At 41.0% G+C, this 25,469-nt stretch overlaps 1 protein-coding gene across 2 annotated transcripts in view; it reads right to left on the bottom strand.

Annotated features, from left to right (window-relative positions):
* Positions 1 to 904: 904 nt before the first annotated feature.
* EP300 (E1A binding protein p300) overlaps positions 905 to 25,469 on the bottom strand; it is a 61,930-nt gene continuing 37,365 nt past the window's right edge. Inside the window, exons 15-31 of one of the 2 annotated variants that reach the window (XM_032107887.1) lie at positions 25,073 to 25,261; positions 24,019 to 24,175; positions 23,357 to 23,475; positions 21,917 to 22,156; positions 21,284 to 21,372; positions 18,788 to 18,868; positions 16,591 to 16,647; positions 15,094 to 15,171; positions 13,987 to 14,054; positions 12,400 to 12,550; positions 11,700 to 11,846; positions 11,198 to 11,311; positions 9,418 to 9,583; positions 8,624 to 8,788; positions 6,408 to 6,569; positions 5,668 to 5,949; positions 905 to 4,298 (exon numbers count right to left, since the gene is read on the bottom strand). In XM_032107887.1, the coding sequence (XP_031963778.1) occupies positions 2,076 to 4,298; positions 5,668 to 5,949; positions 6,408 to 6,569; positions 8,624 to 8,788; positions 9,418 to 9,583; positions 11,198 to 11,311; positions 11,700 to 11,846; positions 12,400 to 12,550; positions 13,987 to 14,054; positions 15,094 to 15,171; positions 16,591 to 16,647; positions 18,788 to 18,868; positions 21,284 to 21,372; positions 21,917 to 22,156; positions 23,357 to 23,475; positions 24,019 to 24,175; positions 25,073 to 25,261 (4,488 nt within the window). In that variant the 3' untranslated portion in view covers positions 905 to 2,075. The remainder of the gene's footprint in view (positions 4,299 to 5,667; positions 5,950 to 6,407; positions 6,570 to 8,623; positions 8,789 to 9,417; positions 9,584 to 11,197; positions 11,312 to 11,699; positions 11,847 to 12,399; positions 12,551 to 13,986; positions 14,055 to 15,093; positions 15,172 to 16,590; positions 16,648 to 18,787; positions 18,869 to 21,283; positions 21,373 to 21,916; positions 22,157 to 23,356; positions 23,476 to 24,018; positions 24,176 to 25,072; positions 25,262 to 25,469) is intronic. The other variant, XM_032107885.1, reaches the window with a different exon arrangement.

Below are 25,469 nucleotides of genomic sequence, written 5' to 3'. Positions count from 1 at the left end.
GTTTACCCCCTCCCTCATCTTCCACCAGCAGTTTCCTGAGGTCAGCTTGCTCGAGTTATTTGTCTGGGATCTGCAGATACACTGATGCTCCCAACAAAGCCGGTGTTACACAGACATCATGCTCTGGTCACATCTTTGGTCCCATCTGGGGCTTCCAAGTACATTTGCCCTGGTGGTGAATTATTCCCTCGGCAGCCAGCACTGTGGGCACATGCACACCACGAGGCTGGATTTTGGAAAGCCCTCAATGAGCCAGCCACATCCACCACAAACAGCCCGAGCGCAACACACGATGTGACTGGATTAACTCCACGTGAGCGCAGCTGGCAGCAGCACACAACTGAGATCACTGCCCACGCACTCCACGGCGACAGCACTTCTGTTCAGGAGCACCCCTGTGTCCGGCAGGTCACCAGCTGTGACACAGGGTGACTGGGCACCCACACACCACCCCAGTGCAGCTTACCTCGTGCTCACACTTCAGTGCCAAAAGGCGCACAATATACTCCAAGTGAAATAGGATCTTTTAATATCACATATCCAAACAAAAAGTTCTCATTTCAAAATGCAAAATAGGTCCTTTGAAGATCAGCTGCTCCCAGGCTGTGTGAGCAGGGCAGGGCACAGCTGACTGGCACAACTGTCGAGGTCAGACCTCGTTTCTTTGGTAAGATACATGCCGGGAACAACGCGAATGCAGAGTTGTACCAAAAAAGTCCATTTAGAAGACTAATTATTACTCCACATCCCGTATTAGAGATTTGCATTTTAAAACAGTCATATACATTAAATAGCTCTCTGACGTCTAAATAGCAAACATTTGAAGTAGCACATATTCCGCTACCCCCACCATTTTAAGAACAAGCAACACATGTGGGAGAGAAGGGAAACATTAAAAACAGGCTGTCTGTCTCACACAGTTTATTTAACAATAGGTAATAAGAAATCAATTTTAACAGTCTATACAGTGATCGAAAGTTCTTATTTATAAGTAACCAACTTTAATTGCATGATATACAACATTTGAGGGTTTTTTGCTTTCTATTTTCAAGTTTTACAGAAAGTGGAAGAGGATGGGAAAGGGGCACGGGAGAGAGAAAGCAAGCATAAAGAAGAAACCCCAGGGACTTTTTCTCAGGTTGAAATAATCCCGTTGGAATTGTTTCTTACCCTCTTTTTTATGTTTTTTTTTTCCTTTGTTAGATGTAAAAATAACGAAAAAATTCTTTCAAGAAAACAGAAACCACAATATATATACTACATCCATTTGGCAGCTGCCCCTGTGTATTTGCAAAAATGTTGTCTTCTCTCTACATGTACAAATTACTTTAATACTTGAAGTTTTTTTAAGCTCAGACTCTTGTATAGAAAAATTCTTGGAGGACAAAAGTAGACTTCAGGAGGGGACTGAGTTATTTAATATTTTTACATTTTTCAAAGAATTGACATATTTCCAACCAAAGAGGAAAAGATTGGTATTTATTTTTATATATATATATTTATATATGTAATGTATTCTTAAAGCAACATTAACCCCTTTTGTCCTCCGGTTTTAGGAAAAGTTTCTCCTGTGTTTTTCTGTTGTTCTGTTTTTGTGGTGTTTTTTTTGCAGTGACATGAAGAAAAACCAGAATAGGGAAAATGTTTACCATCTGCCTCAGTAAATAATAACTATCAATATTACATATTTTCATTAATTTAAAAAAAAATAAAACCTATTGGAGGCATGAGCAGGGCATCCTTTGGTGAACAACCAAAAGACCACCTTCCTCCCCCGACCTCCCCAACGCACACGAGAAAAAAAAAAGCCGAGAAAAAGGACTGGTTATGATTCCAGCCATAACAAAAATATATTCTTTGTACTCTACTGTCCCTCAGGTTCGTTGTTGGTTTGTTTTTAAAACCACAAACTAGTGCTGCAGAGTTCAGATGTGTTCCAGGGAAAAATGTCGTTTTAGCTAAGAAAGATTCAAAAAAATTTGTCTTCAGTACAAAAAGTCTTGCGAAAATAAGTTTTTTTTATTTTCTTTGTTTTTTAGGTTTTTTTTTTTTGCTCCCAAAATGCTACAACGTGTCTAGTGTATGTCTAGTGTACTCTGTGAAAGGTTTGAATTCAAGTCTGAGTTCTCAGAGCTGAGCCCCAGTTCTGTGGCGCTTGTACCATGGAGGCCTGCCATGCCGGGATTGCTAGCAAGCTGGGAAAGCATTGCACTCTGGTCCGGGCTGGCAAAGTGTCCTTGATCCATGGGGTTAGCCTGGGCAGCTACCAGTCCTGGATGTGGGGAGCTGGTCTGCGGGGAGACGTGGTGTGGAGAAGGCTGAGGCTGCATCCGAGGGGATGGGCTCGAATGAGGGGGCTGGGACTGGGGCCGCGGTGAGGGTACAGGCTGCGGAGAACGCACTTGATTGGTGAGCGATGAAGGGAGCTGCTGGCCCTGGAGGTGCGGGGACTGGGCCTGATTGGGGAGCATGTGCTGTTGGGGGCTCATAGGATTGGGCTGAGCTGGGGACCCCATCTGCTGCTGAAGCAGCCTTTGCTGGAAAGCCTGTTGCAAACTGGCTCCTGTCTCTGCACTCATGGCCTGTGGAAGCTGGCTTATTTGTCCCATGTTTCCTTGCTGCATCTGCTGCATGTGATGCTGCATTCGCTGCTGCTGCTGCTGGGGATACCCGACACCCTGGGGCTGCTGAAACTGGTTGTGGTTGGCCATCCCTGGCCCCAGTGCCGGTCCCGCTCCCTGCTGCTGCTGCTGGTGGCGCTGCTGCTCCATCATCTGGTGCCGTCTCATCAGGAGATCTCGGAACTGGGGAGCCATCCCCGAGTGATTCATATTCATCTGCTGCGCCTGAGGATTCATCCCAGCCATGGCCTGCTGCGGCTGCTGCTGCGGCTGCTGCTGGGGCATGCTGGGCCTCTGCACTCCTGCTTGCATGGGGTTCATGTTCTGCATGGCTGGGTTGGGGTGCACCCCTCCTTGCTGCCCTTGCATGGCCTGCTGTGGCTGGAGCCCTGGCTGCCCCTGCGGGATGCCAGGCTGCCCCGCCATGCCCTGCGGGTTCTGGGACCCCGCGTACTTGGCCGCCCGCTGCTTGATGAAAGCGGCCAGCAGCTGAGGGTTAGAGTGAAGGATGTTAAGCACCTGCTGCTGCTGCATGGGTGAGCTGGGAGACCTGAGAGTCCGCAATAGGTTTTGTAAGGCCGCCTGGGGCAGAGGTGGTTGTTTGGGCTGAGCAGTGCCAGGTACCTGACCCATCCCTGGCTGAGGGGCCATATTCATCGGCTGACCCGGCTGAGCTACTGACATCATAGATGGCCTCTGCATTCCTGGCTGCAGCTGAGCTTGGGGTAAGGCCCCCTGCACCCATGGTGGCTGCTGCTGAATTCCTGCTGGCCCCATTCCTTGATCTATATGGCCACCAGGACCTCTGCCTATCTGTGGAGGGTTCATTCCCATCGGTGGCATCTGGGGCATCTGGTGCTGAATTGGCCTTTGGAAGATCTGAACCTGTGCCATCTGGCGCTGGGTCTCTGCTGCCCGCTGGATCTGCATGGCCATTTCCACTGCTGCCGGAGGAGGACCCTGAACTGGAGGCTGTGGTGGCTGAGGTGGGGTTGGAGGCGTCACCTGGCCCCCTGCCTTGCCCTGGGACACAGCGCTGGGGGGCTGAGTTCTTGGCATGGTGTAAGGTGGCATGCTGTTGGGAGGTGCAGGCTGAGGCTGCGACACAGGCTGAGGCGGAGGCTGGGGTTGTGGGGTTTGTGGTGTCGGGGGCTGCTGGCCCGTTGGAGTTGTCGGGGTAGCCGGCGTGGGCGAGGGCAATCCTTGCTGCTGGCCTGCCACACCCGTGCGCTGCATGCTCGCCATCCTCCTTCGGAGCATCTGCGCCTGCTGCAGGCGGTGCTGGAGCTGTTGCTGACGGAGCTTGTGTTTGATGTTGAGGCAGAAGGGCACGGGGCACTTGTTCTCCTGGCAGTGCTTTGCGTGGTAGCAGCAGAGAGCAATGAGTTGCTTGCAGATGGGGCACCCTCCATTGGTCTTGCGTTTGCAGCCTTTGGTGTGTTGGACAACCCGTTTCATCTTCTGACAGGACGGCAGCGAGCAGTTGGCATTGCGACACTGGCAGGCGTGGACCAGAGACTGGATACAGCGCTGGATGCTCAGGCGGCGGGAATCGCCGGGGCTCTGCGTGGTGGTGGTCTGCTGGTTGTTGCTCTCATCATCTAGACCAAGGCCTAATTTCTCCATCTTGTGGTCATGGTTTTTAGTGTTATAGCAGGTGATGCACAGGTCATAATCCTGAAGAGACAACAAAAGATGAGTTATCAGTGTTCCTGAAACTCCATACAATAAATGAATAAATGATGTCATGCCACCTCAACAAATTACTCCCAGTCTCTTCCAGGCAAATTGTTGCTCTAGGGAAAAATTCAATCTTTCATGCCATGTTGAGGTAATTGAGAAGGAATAAATCCAAACTATAGCCAGGGAAAGTGTGTGGGTGTAAGGGTGTCTGAAAGCTACACAAATATATCAACCTTGAAAAACAAGTTGGCTCTGAGCTAGTAAGTCACACATTATTCAGCTGGGCCAGAAAAATCCCTTTCTTTCCCAACAGGAAAGCAGAAGAAATAGGCAGGGGACAAACAGCTGCTCATCTGCTTCTGCTTCAAAAGAAGAGGGCAGGAGTGGCAGAAGAGGTACCAGCTTTCAAAAAAGAATGAAAGCTGCATTTTCAGTTTGCAGATGCAAGTTAAACAACAGAGAGTGCTGAAAGAAGAACAGAACATGTTCTGTGAAAGCAACAGCACATGAGTTTGGGCTCAATAACTGATCTTTAAGAAAAAGACCTAAGTTCTCAGGATGCATTAAACCATAGGAAATTTAGAATTTACTTTCTAGCATATACTAAGAAGGTAAAAGCACACGTGTGTATATGTGTGTGCATATATATAAATATATATATATACACACACACATACACACACATAACCAGAGGAAAGGGAAGCATCAAATTGTAATTAGGATCAAATCTGAGTCAGTCATTCCCTTCCAGCAGGCTAGAAAACTAAGTTACAAGAAGCCAGATACAATGATAATCCACCTTCTGGAGAGCATTGAATCAAATCCCTGAACTTGATCTTCAAACACACTGGTTTTGCAAACACTTCTGAGGACAAATGCTCTTTGCAGCATTCTACAGAAACAACAGAGAAGTGAAGGAATCGCCCCAGTATTGGGATCTGACTTGCAGCATAGCAAAATCTCAGTGCCAGTAAACCAACAGAGCGCCCTCTTTACAGAAATACTGCAGCCCCACACTTCTGACTCTGGAAGAAAAAATTATGCGTTGCTCTTCAGAAAAACCAGCTGATCCTACCATTCCAGCTCAAGCCATTGCTACAGTTCCCAGCTTCTTAGGCAGCAGCACCTTAAATGAACTACAGAAAACACAACTCCATTTCAGCTTTCCACGAGGCAAAAATCACACCAAGCAGCACAGTAAATAGAACCGCTTGTTATGGAAAACGTTTTCCCTCCTTTCTGAACTGCCAGCAGATGAGATGCACAGATCTTTTTCCATCAGTTAATAATGAGAATTTAGGTAAAGAGCACTCTGGGCATAAAGATACAGGGACAGAAGCACAGAAAACTTCACCAAACATACCTCACAGACAGTGCAATGCCATCTGGTCTCCACATGATGCTTGCACTCATTGCAGGTGTAAACAAAGCGATCTTGGCTCTGGGTATGCAGTTCCACCAGCATGCACATGGTTGACCACTGAGCCCTTCGTAGTGAGGAGAACTCTAGGTGCTTGTCTCTAGCAAGGGTTAGGAAAGCATCACGCCCATCCATCAGGTCACACGGAATGAGTGGGTCAGGCTCAATGATGGGGGGCAGGGAGTTGGCTGCAGGGCCAGCAATGAGACGGATGACAAAGAAGACCTGAAAAATAAAAAGGCTTAATATGGCAGCACTGATCAAGATGTTTTGGTCACCAATCCTCATTACAGAGTGTACAGTTCCGGGATCAGCTAACACTTGAACAACTGGCTGCCAGGTGGTGTGCTTGTGAGGCCCAGGAAATCTCAGACCTCTGAGTGCCCTGCAGGTTCACTTTCTTCTGAAGAAATAGGTAAGGGGCACTGGACCAAACAGTAACAGTAGAACTGCTCTGGCAATCTAGACTGTTAGTAAGTTCTGCACGAGCATAGCTGCATTTATTCCCACTGCCCTTGCAGCAAAGAGCACCCAGACTTACTGGTACTGGTCTGTCTGGGTGAGCCACCCAATTCTCCAGCCAAACCTGTATAATTTGCAGGGCATGACTCTGTTTGAAGTATCAAAGCTTTGTACACCTCTTTATTGAGGTAAAAAACATTTCTCATTCAATCAACTCTTACCTCCTTGTGCTTCTCCATAGTGGCATACAGCTTCTGGGAGAGGTCATTGGACACATTGGGCATGCCAGGCTTCTTCTTATTGCCACGACTCAAGCTGCTCTTGTTTTTACTTGTCTTCTTGTTGTTCTTCTTTTTGGCATTTTTGCTGTCTCCCTTGCTCACCTAGCAATTTTAAAGATATTTTATGTCAGGTATCTAAGCAACACCACATCACCATTTTATTATTTTTACATATTCTATAACTGCAGGACAAAACACATTTCACAAGAATTTACTCCGAAGACACATACTAGGGTCCCCAGGAACATTAAATTAATTCCATTAGAATTATGCCAAAAGATATCAAGATCAGCAATACATGTATCTAAAAATATTAAAAGCACAGATGCTCAGGAGGTACAGGCAAAACATTATATAATGAAACTTGTTTGTCTGCTACAGCTACATGGTGAAGAACCTCTTGGACAATCACAAAGAGGTTTAGTAGATGAATTCTCAATGCAATTCAAAAATAAAAATAACTGAAAAGTGCAACTGATATAGCACTAAGCAAAGGTAAGAAAGACTTAAACCACCTAGATTTAGTTTGCTACAACTCTGACAGATGTACTTTTAACAGACTGCATTAAACTGATTTTGGTACTAGGCTGTTGTTCTGAGTCTAAAAGGCATTAGTAGTGCAACTTCTAGCATGCACCTGCCTCCTGTCATACCCTGCAACAGTCAAAACAGGTCAGCTTAATTTCAGCTATATTCTGTTAGCAATGAACAGTTTATTCCTTGCTGGGCTGCTCAGAGAGCACCTCAAAACACCACAGCGTAAGATGATCAAGGATCAAAGTAACTGTTGGCTAAACAAGCATTTTTCCTAAGCTTAAAATAACTTTGCCAGAATGGAAATTCCCAGTGAACATGAATGACTATCACGTCACTTGACAGTACAGTTTATTATTGCTCCTTCTTCAACAGTGAAACACAGGATCGATAAAGAGTAAAAACTATTTGTAATAATAATAAAGTTAAATAGTAATGTACTGCAAGCTTGCCCTACCACAGGATTTTGGGGCCAAACTGCTGTGAAGGCTTGACTAAATATTGACCAACATCATACACAGAGCTAAATGATCCTTCACAAGTGGTTTCTGGTATATTAGAGAGATGAGGACCTTTAAGCTATACCATGTGGAAAGCAAACAATACCTTCCTAAGAAAGATGTTACTTAATGCAAATTTGGTATCATGTTGCCTGATTTCCTGCACTTTGTTTAATCAAAGTCCTTGAAAGAAGGTATTGCAAAGAACAGCACAGGAGAATCAAAATTTTTAGTTGTAATGTTAACTTTTTCTGATCCAAAGATCTTCCAGCAAAAAAATTCTAACCCCCCCAAATAATCTAGTATCTGATAAGGTGACAAAGCAGCAGTGTTTAAACAGAGTTAACTAACAAGTACTACTGCATGAGCAAAACTACTGAACTTACCTTGGACTCACCACCTCTTCCATAAAAGCTCAGAACATCCAAGGATAGGCAGATGCATAAATTCTGCATCAGTTCATTTTCAAATTTATTGTTGAATTAAGAGGCATCTCTTTTATTTTTGAGGGTTTTTTTGTTGAATGTGATAACACAGTTGTACATTCTCAAAAAAAAATTGCACAAGACACCAGCGAGAAATTTCTCTAACTTAAAGTAGCCCAACAACAGTTCAGCAGTAATTTGTGCTTCAGATCCTCTATGCCTTAAAGCTACTAAACAAACCTATTGAGAGTCAAGTACTAACTCACAGATTTCCATTACTTTCTCAGAACATTCTCCTAAGATTGGTGTTATAACATCCAAGTTCAAAAGAAAAGATTGAGCCACTATTTAAAAGCTAATGCTTAAGGAAAAAACTTCCAAATCAGGCTTAGGTGGCAACATGATCATTGATAACAATTGGATTTCAGCAATAAAATATTCATCTAGCAGCTGTTTCAACAAAATTGCCTTTGGCAATTAGATATTTTATAGCCATATGAACACCCACTATTCATCCAAATGTAGCTTAGTGGTATTTTAGCAACTCTAATTTATAAACTGTAAAATTGAAATTTATATTAGAGTGAAAACTGAAAAAGCCAGTTAACCAGAGTGTCTTACCCCCCTCTTTTTTTTTAATAGTCATATATAATCAGAACTTTTACATTAGATCATAAAATAGCAAAAGCATCCTTACATCTGTGCTCTCATTACTAGTGTTTTCTTCTCTCTTTCGTTCTTCTTCCTCTTGCTCAAGCTCCTTAATGCTCTCCTCTAGAACATTAGGCCAGAAGTCCCCTTCAAAGTAAGGGAGCTCCTTTGCACTTGTTAGACGATCTTCTGTTGCCTGCTTAAATATATCCTAAAAGAGTGCAAAACCACATTTGGTTATCAGTATTGCAAGTCACATAACGAAAGGCAACATTCTCAATGAGAGACAAGGAAAGGCATCAGCAGACTAAACAAAGGAAAGCTTAATATTTCAATTCATTTTACAAGAGCACATTCTAAGTGCATCTGTTAGTTTGTCAAATACATTTCAAATATTCCCACTCAGAAGAAATAAATCATTACTGTGTCCTAGATTTCAATGAGCCTTCTTACCAATTGAGACAATATAATCACCATAATCTTGACACTACCTTAAGTCCTGATAATTCAAAAAAATTTACATATTTCTAACTGCATCAGCATCCGAACCCTGCAATTCTATCTAACACAAGAAGATTGAAGATTCCATATATTTTCTTTTGCTCTTTCACAGTATTCCTCAATAATTTATTTTGTTCTAAGGGACCGTTTCAAGTTTCTTGCTAGAACAATTTCAGAAGCTACATGTTTTGAAGAGAGTATGTTTTAACTCTGAACTTTTGGTGTTCAATTCACTTAAAACTAATGCAGTAAACACCAAGAATCAGGCACAATGCATAAGGGCAAGGAAGAAATCAAGACAAGATTGGTCAATCTTCCCCAAGCATACACTTAACACACCTTGTAATCATGGACGATGCGCTCTGACACAGACTTGTCCAGCATCTTTTTGTACCACTCTTGCAGTCGCTTGGGTTTGGGTATCTTTTGGTCAGGAGGATGGCAGTGGAAGATGTAGTCATCTCCTTCACTGGGTGGGCACGCCCAGATATGTCCAGTAGTATACCTGGAGTGGTCAAACAAAACCGGGACATGTGGGCACTGACAATGGACGCTCGCGCGCTCTCCTCTCTGACACCAGGTGGCGACACCACCGAGGTGGCGGCTGTTCCCGGACTCAACATTTCCAGCTTTTCACTAATTTTCTAAAATCTAGCGCTATATATGGAGCACTTATATGTAAAATGTGCACATTTTACAGCCTACATAAAAAACAAAGCCTGATACAAACCTGCAATTGCCATCTCCCAATTAACTAATGGGAGAAAGATGGAGTCTAGGTATTTCAGTAGTGAAAGCTTGAGACAGAGCAATAATTCTTTATCTGGCAACATTTAAAAAACAGATTTACTTAAAGACAGAACTCACTTTTCTACTGTAAATCCCCTGGGTTTTGAGAATCAGTTTCAAAAAGTTTTAGAATTATATTTGGGAATAAACAGGCACTGCCAACCTATGCTACTGGGTGCACAATCTAGGGTACTAGTAAGATGGACGACAGCCAAATAGTAGCAGCTGCAGGGAATGTAACACCAAAGATCACTTCTTCATCCTCAGTTCTTCTCTATTAGTTTTTGAAGAGAACTCCAGTAGGAGGAATAATCAGAGAAAAATAACTATCCTTGCCCTGTTGAGAAACAGCTCTGCAGAACCCTCCCCAAGCCCTGGGAGCTGCAGCCAGTTGTCATTCCTTCTGCCTGAGAATGGAGAGATGATACTGCGTGACCAAGATTGTTTTCTCAAAATAAGAACCTGATGTTACCCATTAGCACAGAAAATAGTATTAAGTAAAGCTGAGGCTTGAGTTTTATGCAGCAATTGTACAGACTCACAGATTAGAAGATAGACAATAAAGCAGAAAGAACCCTAATGTATGCTTTTGAAGTACTAAAGAACACACCACCTCACTGAGGTACCGAAGATAGTACCACTTACCTCCATTTCAATTCTCTTAACTTTTCTCATCAACTGCTTTAAACATAGTCCCTAATAATGTCTCCACAAATAACTCCACCAACCTACACTAGGCACCTTGACAGTAGAGTGATGTTTACTTCACTGGCCTTTCTACTTCAGTAATCATGGTAATTTAATTTCCACCTTTCTTGTTACTGCAGTTGTTCTGTGTTCTTCTGTGCTGTCGAAGTATATTTTCCTCTTTCTTTCCTAACTCTTTGGTTTCTCACAATTTCAGCTACTCAAGATTTCTTAGTGGCCTTATACAACTGTTACAGAGCTAATCCGTACAGACAAAATACACTTACCTTTCTCCTTATAAACAAGGGCAAGAACTTACTTGCTAGCCCAAAGGAATGACCTAATTAAAACCATGGCACTACACATTTTATGGGCTAGAGAACAGGCTCACTTTTTCTACTAAGACTTAGGAAAGTTTCACATAAGTCTGGAAACCTAAAAATGTCTGAAGCAGAGGCCTCCCCTGAAAAGCCTGCAATCCCTTTTTTTCTTCTTTTCAACTGTACACAGTTGTTGTCAAATTACTCTATCACAGGTGGATACTTAGGCACCATATTCTGTACTATAGGATGTAGTAATTTAATTTGCAACAAGAACTACTCAGCACAATGCAGCACAGAAGAAAATGTTATAAGATACTTACCCTAGTTTCTTAACATATTCTAGATATCCAATTAGTATTTCATGATAGACAGCAGTCCTCAAGCATTTAGGGCGGAAGAAATGAACACTGTCAAGGTAAGATATATACACTCGCCTAAAAAAAAAGTGTGAAAAAGAGCAGAGACTTTAAGTTTATTCATGTTATTTTATATATCTGAAGCATCCATTACAACAGCAATCTGCAAAGTCTCTGATCCTACCTCTAGAAACTTGGCCTTCTTTTGATATCCTAGCCTCATCTCCCTAAAACTATCCACCCCGTTCCTTGAGAACACAGATAAGTGATCCTTAAGGCAACACTGTCTGCCAGCCAGCATCCCCAGTAAGAAGCAACTCTAACATTACAGAAGCTGCTTTGTTTCTAGAACCTAACAGCACTAAGGGTCTCACATAAGCAACAGAGAAGCTCTATACAGAACTACAGGAGGTTCATCCAAACAAGAGAGTGCCAAAATACAATAGACTTTCATGGAGTTCCTCACCTTTGATTGGGTGGAGGGCAGTCTGAGCCATACTCCTGCACATGCATCCCAAAGAAGCACAAGTCTACACCATCAATCTCCTCAAAGGCAAAAAGCGCTTTTGTTCGGTAAGGGAAAGACTCTGCCATCTCTCCACTGTCTACAAACCTGCAGACCAGAGGGTGAAGGGGAATATCAAATATATGCTCATATCAGAGACTGCATGTTACCAGGTGAAGCCAACAAAGATGAGGGCTACTGTAAGTGTAATTTTAGTGCAATTTGAAAGGTAAATATTTATAGACTACTCAAATATAAGACAGCCACTTTTTACTGTGAAAAAGACACTCATCACAAAAAACTATTAACCTGCGGGAACCCCTGTTTGTCAAGAACTGGCTGGTGATGAGGTCTTGAATACAACAGTCTTTTGTGACTGGATATTAGAAAAAAATTTCTGCACAAAAAGTACCGTCAAGTATTGAAACAGGCTGCCCAGGGAAGCGTTTGAGTCACCATCCCTGGAGGTATTTAGAAGATGTGTAGATGTGGCACTTGGAGATATGGTTTAGCAGTAGCCTTAGCAGTGCTAGGGTAACAGCTGGACTCAAGTTCAGAGCCACTTTCCAACCTAAATTATTCTATTTAATCAAAGTGTATCATGTAAGTACAAACAGCTCCCATCTCCCCCAAAAGAAAGCAAAATTAGAAATGAACATACCTTGCTTTCATTCCTGGTTTTACTTCGACAGTTTTGTCAGATGCGTGTACCACCCTAACTGTGACCTCTCCCGCCTCAGGGTGATTCTGTCGTCTTAGGAAATCATTGACTCTATTCTCCAGGAAGGTACCAAGTCTTGTAGCTGGTAACCCTGCAGGAGGAAAATACAGCTCTAAACATATACAAAACTGAACTGTTCATATGTGATTTCTCTACTCAGATGTTAGATGAAAAATGACTCTTAACACATGCAGTATGTTAGCATAAATTAAAGCTTTATCTTTAAACCCTAACACTTCTAGCTAGGGTGAGCTGCCTTTCCCCTGCAGGCACATTTATGGCTTATACATTATTTAAATGAATAAAGAATCAGTATTTCAACCCAATTTCTATCTTGTCTTAAAAGTCAACCACAATTAAGGTTTCTTCTGAATAGATGTTATTAATTACTTCAGCTGGATTACAAAACACTGCTTTCAGACACATCTTCACGAGCAGACATTGCATCTGGAAGTATATTCTGTCTATAAAGCCATATTAGCCAAGTTAGTATTTCCACTCACAAAAAGAATGTATTTCAACAGTGGAAGGAAAACTAAATACAACTGTATCTGTAACTAACATACTTAGTTTACAAGCTTCTCATGTTCAAACAATCTTCATACAAAAGAAGTACATTAGCTGACAAAAACCTCAAGCTGAAAGGGAAAGTAGAACTTCTGATGTAACAGGGCCTGCCTCAACACTGGCCATTACTTCTGGTAGAGTTACACATCCACCAGCTTTTCATTTTTCCAATTTGACATCTTTTGGTTAAGCACTGCTCTACTACGTTAACTATGCTTTCAGGTTGCTAGAAACAAAAACCGATAGAAATGGTAAAAGAACCCTTGTATTCTTCCTGTGTTCTTAGCGACTCTAGGGAGTTTTGATTCTGGAGATTTTGAAAAGACTCAGATGCTGAAGCCATTCATTGAATAGTTTGCTGAATTTTGATGCTATTGGTTGGCCGGAATTTTAAAAATTTCAGTAGAAACATAAATCCTCATTATTTCTAAGAAGTACACCATTCTAAGAAGTTTCTGAAAGACTTATTTCGTCTACAGAACAGATGGACAATGACTACACAAATTTCCTCCTACGCTGCCTTCAAATCAGCTGCCTTGATCAAGAAGAAATGTCTCTAGAGTTCTGTCACCAGGTGATATAACCTTTATCTCCATCAAAGCTTTTAAGAGCAGCAATAGTCACAGTGACCTGAACATGTTATCAAAAATTTAAGTCAGACTGCAGTCACACATCAACTATTTCCCAATGCTATCGATACTGCAATTGAGATAAAAGGACGCGTACCTTGCAGTAGAAGTGCTCTAAAACAGTATGTTAGCCCTCTAAAACAGACTATTAGCTAACACCACCACCTGTGAATGCAAACATTCTGAACACCACAGACCTGACAGTCAAAACTGACCCAAAGTATCCTCCTTCAGCTCCAAAAAACCTAAATGCAACACAAGCATAAAAGCCACTTCTTCCCCATTCTTAACATATTATTTAAATTTGCTTGTACAAGTGTCAGACTCTTACTTTTAGCAGAGAATTTGTTCTCTTTCCTGGTTCGTCCCGTTTTCTTTAGGCAGCCATCACAGACAAAGCTGAAGCAAACAAGAGAGAACATGAAGTCATCCCAAGTCAGACCATCAAGTTCTCTAGCATCTTACCATTAGAAGCAAAATCTTTCACCAGATCTTATCTGGAAAATACCTTAACTGAAATTTGAAATAAAAGCACAAAGAACAGCCCAACTGTTTCAAAGCTGCAGAGGAGGATCTAAGCTCCAGGTGCTGCATCTTCTATCAGTCACCCACATCACCACCCGAAAGCCCAGGAAAGTCTCCAGTGGCAGGTCTGACAATACCAGCTCAAAGTGTTCTTGGAGCAAATAGGCTCAAACTGCTGTCTCTGATGAAGATAAGACACTGCAACACCAAGCAAAAGGCTGATTTTTTTTTCTAAATGCCCAAATACACTGTAGATTGAAATGATTCTGTGATTCTTCCCCAGTTACAGGACATCCACCCTCTTCTGCAGCAATGTGGATAGGACAACAGAATGCTAGAACTCACAGCTTTTTTGACAATAAATGAGACATTTAAGCTCTTATAAAACTTTACCAACATACAATTTATCATCCTTTTAAAAGTTTTTAAATCAATCAGAAGAAAACCCAGTATTTTGATCAAGAACCGTCAAGTATCTAAAGAAAACTATATTGGTTTTGAAATTTAATCTGATTGCTGAGGTCAAAAAAGTTCATTTACCTGTTAAACCCTTCAGTTGTTACAAAATTTTTTGAAGATGACAAAGCAGTATGATTTGTACAGAAAACAGGTCAGTCTGAAACTGTTACCAGAACTAAAAATGTCTTTTCATGAAGGGCTAGCATCTCTAAACATAAAATGCTGAAATGCTCTCTTCCACACAAAGCACTGGAAACATTAAAGATTAGAAAACTTCCCACACAACACTGTAAGATATACTGTCTAAATTTGATGTTAGATTGTGTAAAATTTTCAGGGAATGTAACTTCTTCCATTAAACAGTCTTTTAAATATAACCAATATAAGGAATTTTATGCATGAGCTCTACCACATAGTAAATATGCTATCTACTTAATAAGGAGAAATTCCTCACCCAGAAGGCCAGATTATCTCATTATGAAGAACACAAATCTGGTGCATTTTTCTTCCACACTCTATACATTCAACAAATCTGTAGAAGGCAGAAAAAAGGCAAAAGGAAGCAAAGGTTAGTAGTATCATTACTTGTTTGTATATTTTGTAAGATTTTATTAGAGCACTTCTAGCATTTAGGCTTTTGAGTCTATTTAACATAGAGGGCACATCTATGCTGAGAACAGCCTTCAGAAAAAATTAAGAACCTGCCAGCTCAAGTCAGGCAGACTATGCAGGGACACATTATTATTACCATTTGTTTGTCTTATCACCATCCACTCATTTTTTTCAAGTGAAGCCCTTTTAAGGGTAAAATCTGTAAACTGCTTGTTGCCATAAAGAGTAGAGGAAAATGGATTCGCATGCTAGAAAGGAAGAACCAGGTGAAATACTTGGCTGTTAGTTACCCCACTATGCTTGAACCCTGGGGTACATTGCAAATATGCTACAGAAAGGTGGGAAGGAAGAACACAGAAGCGAGTATCTAAATCACTTTCAGAGGATTAGCAGAGATTTAAGGACAACTGAGATAAATCATATGGTCTAGTTCCCAGATGTTGGTGAATATAATTCTCCAAAATACCTAAGGTTGCTTCAGATATTGGGACAATCTGACTCCTTTTGAACATGCCTGTCTAAAAGTTTGAGACTTTGAATGAGTAGTTGTAATCTGTGTAGAGCATGTGGTATCAGACTGTAAGTTAGGCTTATATCCTATCTTCATTTTAACAAAGGGAAAGAAAAATTATGAATCAAGCTACTGTTCTCCCCCTCCCACAGCCCTTGTAAAACAGAAGAACTGGCTGACCCTTGTGCCTTTAGAAGGATGGTGTGGGAATAAAAAACACCCTTTTTGCTCATTCATTTGAGAATGAAGATAATGTTTGCAGAGTAGCAGCACAGGTGTATGATGCAGGACCATGTAAAGCAGTTTCAAAAATATCAAAAAAGGCAGCTGAGTCACCATCATTTTAATGTTACTGAATGACTACAGTTCTGCTTTCAGAGAAGTACAGAAGAACTGGCTGATTCAAAATATAACAACTTTTCCTTCTATTACAGCTGCCTGTAAAATACAGCAACTAGAAAAGCCAACAGCAGTAAGAGCTACTGCCAAATGACTCCAATCAGTTCTGAGACTTAGCATTTGCCACACCAAAGTTTCAAAGCAGAGCTATCTGCATTCATCCTTCTGTTGAATCCACATGCAAGACGACAAAATGGAGTGATTTCAGCCCATACATCCAGTTTTACATATTTCTCAAGCACAGCCATGGTGGTTTGGGTTCTCAGCACAGAATGCCAGATCTGCTGACTACTGAGCAGCCTCTACATACTAATAGAGTTCCATGAAATTGGAAAACAAAGACAAAGCCCATGGTGGATGAATAACACATATCTTACAAAGTAATTATAATAGAATGAGGATCATTCAAAGAGTGACAGCAATACTTACAGTTCAGGATCCAGTGTATCATTTTTCCTTTTTGAAAATTGTTCTTTGTTTATCGTGCTATGGAGAAACAGGCAATAAAACTCAGTTTTAACACAAGACAACAAACATTCATGCCATACCACACCTATCCACAAAACAAGACAAAACTTACAAGCAGATTTTTTAAACACTCACTGGCACTACAAAGAAAGTAATTATATTTACACAGTGACAGGCAACTGAAGTATACACCACTCCACTTTGTCTGTGAAAAACATTATTTTTCTCTTGTAGAGAGCAACATTGTTCCCTTATTCAGTTTTACTACAGGATAAATATTAAAGCTTGCTGACAATTCAAGTTTTGGATAGGTCTAATCAGTATTTAACAGTGAAAAGACTACTTGATATGCCTCATATTCTGCAGGCAGAGAATTCCAGTTATCTTTGATTACTGAGAAAGGTAGGTTCTCTTTTTTCAGATTCCCCTATCCCTCCTCCTACATCGACTTCAAAGGATAAATTTCAGCTTCCAAACCCTGCAACCCCAACCCAGCCACCACAACACATTATCTTTACCTTCCCTACATCATTTTCAAGGCCTAAAATCCCATCTTTTTGACAGTGAGGTCACAAGTATATTTTAAACGAGCTGGTTCAGAACATACAAGAATACTCAAATCTGTGAGAATTTACCCCAAAGAGTGTTCTGCATAACATGAGAAGATCAGTATGTCCCTCTCTGAGAAGCAGACACAGACTCACTCCAATTTGCATGAGATGAATTAACCTTACTATCTCCTTTTATTTCAGTGTTTATTCTGAATAGTGCCACCTGCAGAATACTTGAAGCTCCTTATAAAACAAATGATGAAGTTAAATACCTCAATTACCTCAAACTATTCTTATAATATGGTGCATGGAACTTAAACAGGACCCACCATGTATATTCCTATGACGTACTCTATGACTATATGGATTAAACTTTGGATCTTTACTTCTACTAGAATAGCAATCCACCTACCCACAGGGACATGGCCCATTGTACTGACCAGCATACAACATTATTTCTTCCTTTTTCCTTCCAGAAAGGCAGATCACAGAAACCTAGGATGGTTTTGGCTGGCAGGGACCTTAAGAGATCATCACTCCCTGCCATTGTCAGGGACACCTTCCACTAGACCAGGTCGCTCAGAGTTCCATCCAACCTGTCCTTAAATACTTCCAGTGATGGGGCATCCACAACTTCCTGGTGCCATCTGTTCCAGTGCCTCACCACCCTCATAATGAAGAATTTCTTCCTTGTATCTAATCTCAATCTACCCTCTTTCAGTACACTTACATCATCCCAAGCCCAAACAGATACTTCCAGTACTGTTCTATATGTATCCATTAGTGCATCCAGGATCTGGTTCCAAATGAAAGTTAACTCAATTTGTCCAATTACCAACTTGAACAACTCTCCCCCTGGCTTCAAACTTTCCTGAATTTCTCATTTTGTTCTACCTGCAGGGTTGTTCCACTGCCTTCCCCCAAAAGGATTTCTTGAACAGCTCAAAGAGTAACTGCTTGGCACTCATTTGTCCCTCAACAGATTCCTTAGTCTCCCAAAATTCAGTTTCAAAATTTTTTTGGGGGGCAGGTATGAGGAGGATACAGCAAAATGAGAGACTGCCCCAACAGTTTGCCAGCAACATGACAACATGCACAGCCTTTTACTGTGTTCTCCTCAACAACTGCACAGTATTTCTCATAGGCAGATGGCATTCCAGCAGTGAAGTATTTGTATGGCAAAAGGAGGTTGCCTGCTTCTGATTTGGATGAAAAACCACCTGATGTTGAATACAAGTTTAATAGCATAGCTAGTGTATAAAGAAAACGGTACATTTGACATTTCAAGCTATGTCTGTCACATACTTGCCTGCAGGCATGGTTATTTTTCTGCAGTAGAATACTTTCACTTTTTTTCAAGGAAAAAGCCATTTTCTTCTTTCCCTTCTATTGGCAGAGTTGCAATTTTAAGCACTAAGTGCTTATTTTTGACTAGTTCAGTCAGTCCGGGTTTTCAAGACAAGCACAAGTCCAGGCTTTTATGAAGGATGTATCATCTACCTTCTACTAGCCTAAAAACCTACAGCTGAACTCCTTCCCTACAGAAAGCACTGGAGGCCATGATACAGCTTACGAAAGCACAGCCCAAGCAAACACAAATAACTCACGTTTGAGGTTGTGATGGGTCATCTCCCAGAGAAACACTCTCCCCTTGGATTTCGTTGAAGCACTTCTCACAGAAATGATACCTGTCAGCAAGAAGGCCATATTTGGGTGAACTGCTCCGTCCACACAACACAGCCCAAGTCAAGCAACGGAGCCACCAATCACAGCAGGCCAAGGAAGGGACAGGAGCAGAGAGCAGGTCATCAACGGCGACAAGGATATTCAATGATGCAGATTTATGGGCCCCACATTGTGTTTGGTTCGTTTGGTATTTTGGTTTGGATTTTTTTTTTTTTGCGCAATCAAAGCCAAGTGCAGACAATGACAAGCATGAAGGAGAAATTAAAAAAATAACACACACACGAACAAAGAAATGGCGGTTTGCAGGACAAAAACAAAAACATAGAAGCAAGACAAGACAACACAAAGCAGAAAGCCAAGGCAAAGCACAGATTAGCATTAAATCTCTCAAATGGGTTCACAGCAGCAAACGATAAAAACAAATTAAACAAGAGTATTCCATTTTAGCATACCCATACCCTCTTCATTTTAATAATCCATGCCACATACAGCAAAGAATTAAAATGAGACAGGGAAAGAGCAGGAGGAAGGAGGAACTGCTACTCTGACTTGTACATCAGCACAGCAGTTCTGCTGGGAGGAGGATCTGCAGGAGATCAATGGAAGAGAGGTAGTCTTCCATCTTAAATGTATAAATGCTGAAAGGTCACAGAATTCTCTCCCAGTAGAAAGGGAAAGCTAAATACCAGAAACTTTAGGAACAATAACATCTGTCCTCAAAAGTCTTACAGACTAATAGAACTGTCAAACTCTGTTAACTAACATTAACTAGACACATAATGGTCTACATGGATATGATTCCATATCATAGTCTGCACATAGAACAGTCCAGCCATCACTACAGCATTACAGAGGAAGATTTCATTTGTACTTCAATAAAATAGAGATGAATTCAAGATTGTACCCTAGCTTTCAAAAATGTTCTAAAACTGTGGCTTCTCCATTATAAGGCATGCTAATTGAGTGCACAAGACAGCTAAAAATAGAAATAAAACATTCAAACAAGTTCTTTACAAAGCCACACAAATCTGTGTTATTAGCAACTGTTAGGCTAAAAAGACAGGTCTCAACCTTCTTTCCCAGTTTTAATCTGAGATAATGCAGAGAACAGTACTTCTGGAATTATACATTTCAGTCTATAGATATATGCATCTATATATATGATGTAATTTACAAGTCACACGTAGGCACCTGTTACAATGCAAAGATTCCCTTCTAACATTTGAAAATGCGTCAAGTGTCAGATTTCTGACATTTGGTTCATCTAGTACTTGCCCACAGACAAACATAAGCAGAAGATACTGACATGACAAGACAAGCTCTACGCTACATAAAAGTCTAAAACTACAATAGCTATTGTGGGATACTCTATAGGACTAAAGAAATAGGAAAAGCTTAAAAAACACCATTTGCTGCTATAACCCTTTATGAAGCCTTAAAAGGTTAAGATATAACTTGTATAATCTTTCACTGCTTTCATCTGACCAGGTGCTTAAGGAAACTAAAATTCTTGGAAAATCTTGGCTTTAGGGTAAAATCCTCCACGTTTTTGTTATTGTGGTTTGTTTTGGGGCAGGTTGTTTTGTTTGTTTGAGGTATTGGAATGAATGGAGAGCAGGAACTAAATAATTGTATGGATCTTGGAAATAACCAGTCCTCTGCTCTAGCAGGTACATTCTGGTGACAGGCAAGGGAATATGGCAGTGTTAAAGCATGTGTTTGCCTGCTTCTTCCTGCCACACTTCCCCAGCTGGCAGAGATGACTAGCAAGAAACCTCCTTTCAGAAGTTAAGTAAATTTAAATCCTTTAATAAACCCCAAGTAAAAAAGATGCTCCAAAGAGCTGTAGAAGTGGCAGCATTTTACAGAGCTACTGATAGCTACTGCCAAGACAATTCCCTTTAGGAAACTTTGTGAGAAAAAGCAAGCATCAATCTGCTGAAGATCTGAATACACAGATCTCCCAATTAAGATGTGCAATACAGAAGTAAGTTTGTTCTTTGGTGTTAACATCACGAGAAAAACAAAGACTTGCCAAAAATAATATGTATTACGAGCATTAATACACTTTCTGCACGGTCTACTCAGTGTTCTGCATGAAAAACACTGCTACACAGTAGGAAGCAAAGCAACAGACTTGTATATATGATTTGCAGGCATCAAAATGCAGGATCAAAATGTAATAAAACGTAACATTTCTGCGAACAAAAGAGGAAGAGCAAAGGCTGCAGTGAACTTTTGCTCAAAGAAATCTTTATTAACACACAAGGCAAACTATTCAAGAGCAGTTCCAGCAAAAAATTTTATCTTAAAACAAAAGTGTACACATATAAAGAGGGTGTCTATGTAAATACATGCATGCCTATAACAGATTGATTGCAGCATGCACAAAACTGCAACAATTGAGTTTTCCTTACCTGTTCTGGTAACTGTAGTAAGTGGCATCTCGAGGGATCGTGCATAGCTGTTTGCCATAGCAACACAAAGTCTGTGGCGAGAACTCCAACTGCAAAGAGGAATGGGTCGACTTAGTACTCACACACATTTTCACTTGCTCTCCGTGGGAAGCAAGTGTGACCCAGACAGTGAACACTTCCACCTTACTCTGTGCACAGATCTCTCTGTACAGCAAAGTGTATGAAGTGCTAGTCACAAAAGACATTAAGTGGGCTGTTATTCTCAAGTTAACTCTTCTCCAAAGACAGAAAGCACATCAAAACAAGACAAGGGAAACACAGTTTCAATATACAGTGAAATACAGAACTTCTGCAGTAATAAAAACACACCTGTTTAATTTGCAATAGCAAAAGTTTGCCCTAATCAAATAAGCCTTCTGTTGCTGACTTTTTATCCTGCAAGGGCTTATATACAAATAGATTATTTAAGGACTAGATAGAAGATCCACAAAATACTCAAATTCAGATTACTCAGGATTGCTAAACCCTGGGAAATTTTTGACATACCATAACTGATAACAACTGCAACTACTATTATTTTTCCCCTTCAATTCAAGGAAGCAAGCATCAGACTAAAGATATTTACTTTCTTACCTTTCTTCCACAGCAGTAACCAAGGCTCTGCATAACTGGGTCAATTTCTTGCTCAAACACCTCTGCCAGTTTGGAACAGTACTTGTATACCCGGGATGTTTTGCGGTTATACAACCAGGCATTATTGAACATGAGCCAGATGTCATCTACGTATTGCCATGGTTCCTGATACTGTCCTGTGTCCAGCTTTCTCTTGATAGTAGAAAGATCCATGGGGTTCTTCACTATGTCAAAATAATCCTGCAAGAATACACAGCACATTAAAACCCTACTAGAGAACTATGTTGTGACATGACAGCATGTGCATTCTCAGCGTATAAATTCTTCTAATCAAGAAAAACAGGTTCCTCCCTGACTTGATAGTCAAACTGCTTGTGACACACAGAATGCAATCTCTAAGTAATATAATGTAATTCCCCAGTGCTTTCTTTTCCTTATTCCTTTATTTCTCAGGTGCTGTTGCTCATTCACAACTAATGAAATCAAGTCACTCTAATTTTAATCAGCAAAACAAGTATTACAAATAGTAGAAAATGCCAATGTTTTTGCAGCCATTGTGATCCAAAGAAATACACAAGAGCATTAATGTAAAGCAACTGTTTTTGGTAGCCCAGAAAACCTAACAGAAATAAACACCTTTATTCTATGATAAAACTTATCCTGTCTCCTCTAAAGAATGCCCTTTCCCAATCCACCATCAATTATGGTGAAACTTCTACAAAAGTCTGCCGAATGACAGTCAATTGAAAGCTTGTTAAAAGTATTAGCAAGTGTATAAATGCTTGTAAGACAGCAGGCCTTGAAATTTTGCAGCATTTGCCTTAAAAAAACCCCCACACCAATACCAAACAAAAACTCTTTCAGGCAAAAAACATTGTCTGAAGTACCTAAAATGGACTTCTACATCTATCTTGTGTGGTCAATTCAGAGAGTTTAGAAACACAGATCCCTGAATGATAATTGTCTTCTCAAGACAGTTCTAAAACCAGCAGAAAATTTAACCTTAACAAACCTCCAACTTAAATAGTCTCTTCCTTTCCTATTACAGATAACCATTAATGGATATTTTTAAGTGGGTTTGATCTGCTTAATTTCCCACATCTTCAGACAAGATTTATACACGATGAGACACACCTATGAAATTCAGCAATAAAAACATCATAATATGAAGCAACAACAATAAAAAGCCCATACAGCACTGGGGTTCTGTTGGTAAATCATTCCAGTGCATGCTATATCTGCGTATTTATTAAAAGGAAAACAGAACCAAACAAACTTTCCTAAGTTAGACCTTGTATGTTCCACTGCCTAAGCTAAACCTCCCCAAACGCATCAATATAAAGATGTTAACAAGACAGATGTAAGCTGTTCTCAAACAGGTATGTCAAAATACAGTAGCTTTGAATTAAAACCAGGAAACTATCTTACTAAGACACTCACAGGAATTCCTAGTAGTTGGGGATCCACAGGCTGTCGAAATGGAAGAGACTCCGGATCCTGACGGTAAAGTGCCTCCAGTGTTGGCATAAGTGCCTGCCGCAACTCCTCTGGCTTGAAAACTTTGGAAAACAATCAACATTAGAAAGATAGCAGAAACAGCTGGAAGGAAGAAACCTGCTAGAAAATGTGATGTCTGTGGAAAAAGGCTACAGACGATGGGTTTAAGGTACTTAGCATGGCTTGTTTATCCTCTGCAACACTGAGTTGAGAGGAGGATATTAAAATGATCACCTGAAGAAAAGGCGCTCATGAGAAGACATTGATGAGTAGAGATTGCTCACATTGCAGATACATCCCCTCTCGGAGGCCCCATGAAAAAAAAATAGTCTAGAGAATCTGTAACTGAGTATTTCAAATCTCCATTGTATTGACAATTTTACTATGGCTTAGTGTCTAACTGTAAAGGCTTAAAGAACTTGCCCAAAGCCAATTATAAGCACATGTCTTAGTTAATATTTTTGTCCAAAAGCCACAAAGAACAATCCCTGTAAGTACCACATAATCCACTAAGTACCAAAAAGGAAAGCCCAGGTTTTTTTCTCCTGCAGAGATTTCTCTAGGGAGATGCAGTGAATTTAAGTAAAAACAGTGTTTCTGCTTACTTTTTTTCTTAGACTGCCCAGCTGCTGGAGAAGACTGAGTTGCTGGAGTAGTTGGTCTTTCTTCACCCTCTGGTACTTCAGTCTTCATTTCAGGTTTCTTCTCTTCTTGCTCCATTGGGTCTGGTTTACATTCCTCCACGACTGGTTCTACTTTCACCTAGAAAGTAGTTTGGAGCCTGTCACTTAAATCTTCTGGGAGGCCACCCATGCACATTTCTGTCCTTTAAACCTATCTGTCATGCTGCCCACCCACTCTTCTATCTCCTTTGTAGGCAAAACTCGCCTAAAACTTGAGCAAATGTGTTAGAATGCATCTTTAAACACTGCAGTAGTAGCAATGAGCTGCTAACAAGTTCTGAGCTGCAAGTAGACACATGGGTACCTCTCCAGCTCTTCAGGCAGTTCTAACAGCCTCTCATACACCAGGAGGATGTGACTGGCAGCCACACTTCTAGCTGTCCTCAGTGACAAGTTGTCAAAGCCCAGTAAAGCAGCCCACCATGTACATATAGAATCATTTAGGTTAGAAAAAACCTTTAAGATTAAGTCCAATATTAACATGGCACTGCCCAGTCCATTGCTATGCCATACCCTAAAGTGCCACATCTACACATCATCTAAATACCTCCATGAATGGTGACTCAACCATTTCCCTGGGCAGCCTGTTCCAATGCTTGATAACCCTTTCAGTGAAGAAATTTTTCCTAATATCCAATCTAAACCTCCCCTGGCACAACCTGAAGCCGTTTCCTCTCATCCTAGCTAGTATCTGCTATTTTAACAGCTATAGGACTGACCTGAATGCATTCTCACATTGGTATTTACCAAAGCAAAGCTTCATAGCAACCACATTCTAATGGTCCTTCTTGTAGCCACTGACTTCTACCACAATTTCACCAGAAAACACTTCTTTAGGAATAAAGCAAAAGACAACAATCAAAACTGCAGCAGCAGCAGGTAGCACCTAGAGCTCTCACTGAATTCTGGAAGGAATGACAGCATCCAGCAGTACTAGATGAATGTATTCTACCCAATATCTGGTCAACAATCTCACCTCAGGTTTCTCCTCCATTTGCATCTCTGTTTGTTCCGGTTCCCCTTCATCTGTTTTAATCTCCATTTTCACTTCCTGCAAGGGTGGCTGCTGCTGCTCTGGAACAGTCTGCTGAGAGTTCACCTCTGTGCTGCTGGTGGATGGGGGGTTGGATACCTGCCCATCAATGCTCACAGCTGGCTGTGAAAGCTGAGGAAACAAAACACATTACAAGCAGGCTTTTAATGAACCTATTTTTCTTTCTCTAATCTATGTTTTACCTATACTACATTTCCACCAAGTTTAAAAGCACTCTACTCCTTCTATTTGCCTTCCCTGAAGAATAAAATGTCCCACAACCTCAACTATCGGAAAACATGCATCAGAAGCATGCACTGGAAGGCCTGGTATATAGAAA

This window comes from Corvus moneduloides, chromosome 4 (assembly GCF_009650955.1).
Source record: "Corvus moneduloides isolate bCorMon1 chromosome 4, bCorMon1.pri, whole genome shotgun sequence".
NCBI classification, from domain to species: Eukaryota; Metazoa; Chordata; class Aves; order Passeriformes; family Corvidae; genus Corvus; species Corvus moneduloides.
This window is presented reverse-complemented; position numbering and strand designations above follow the sequence as displayed.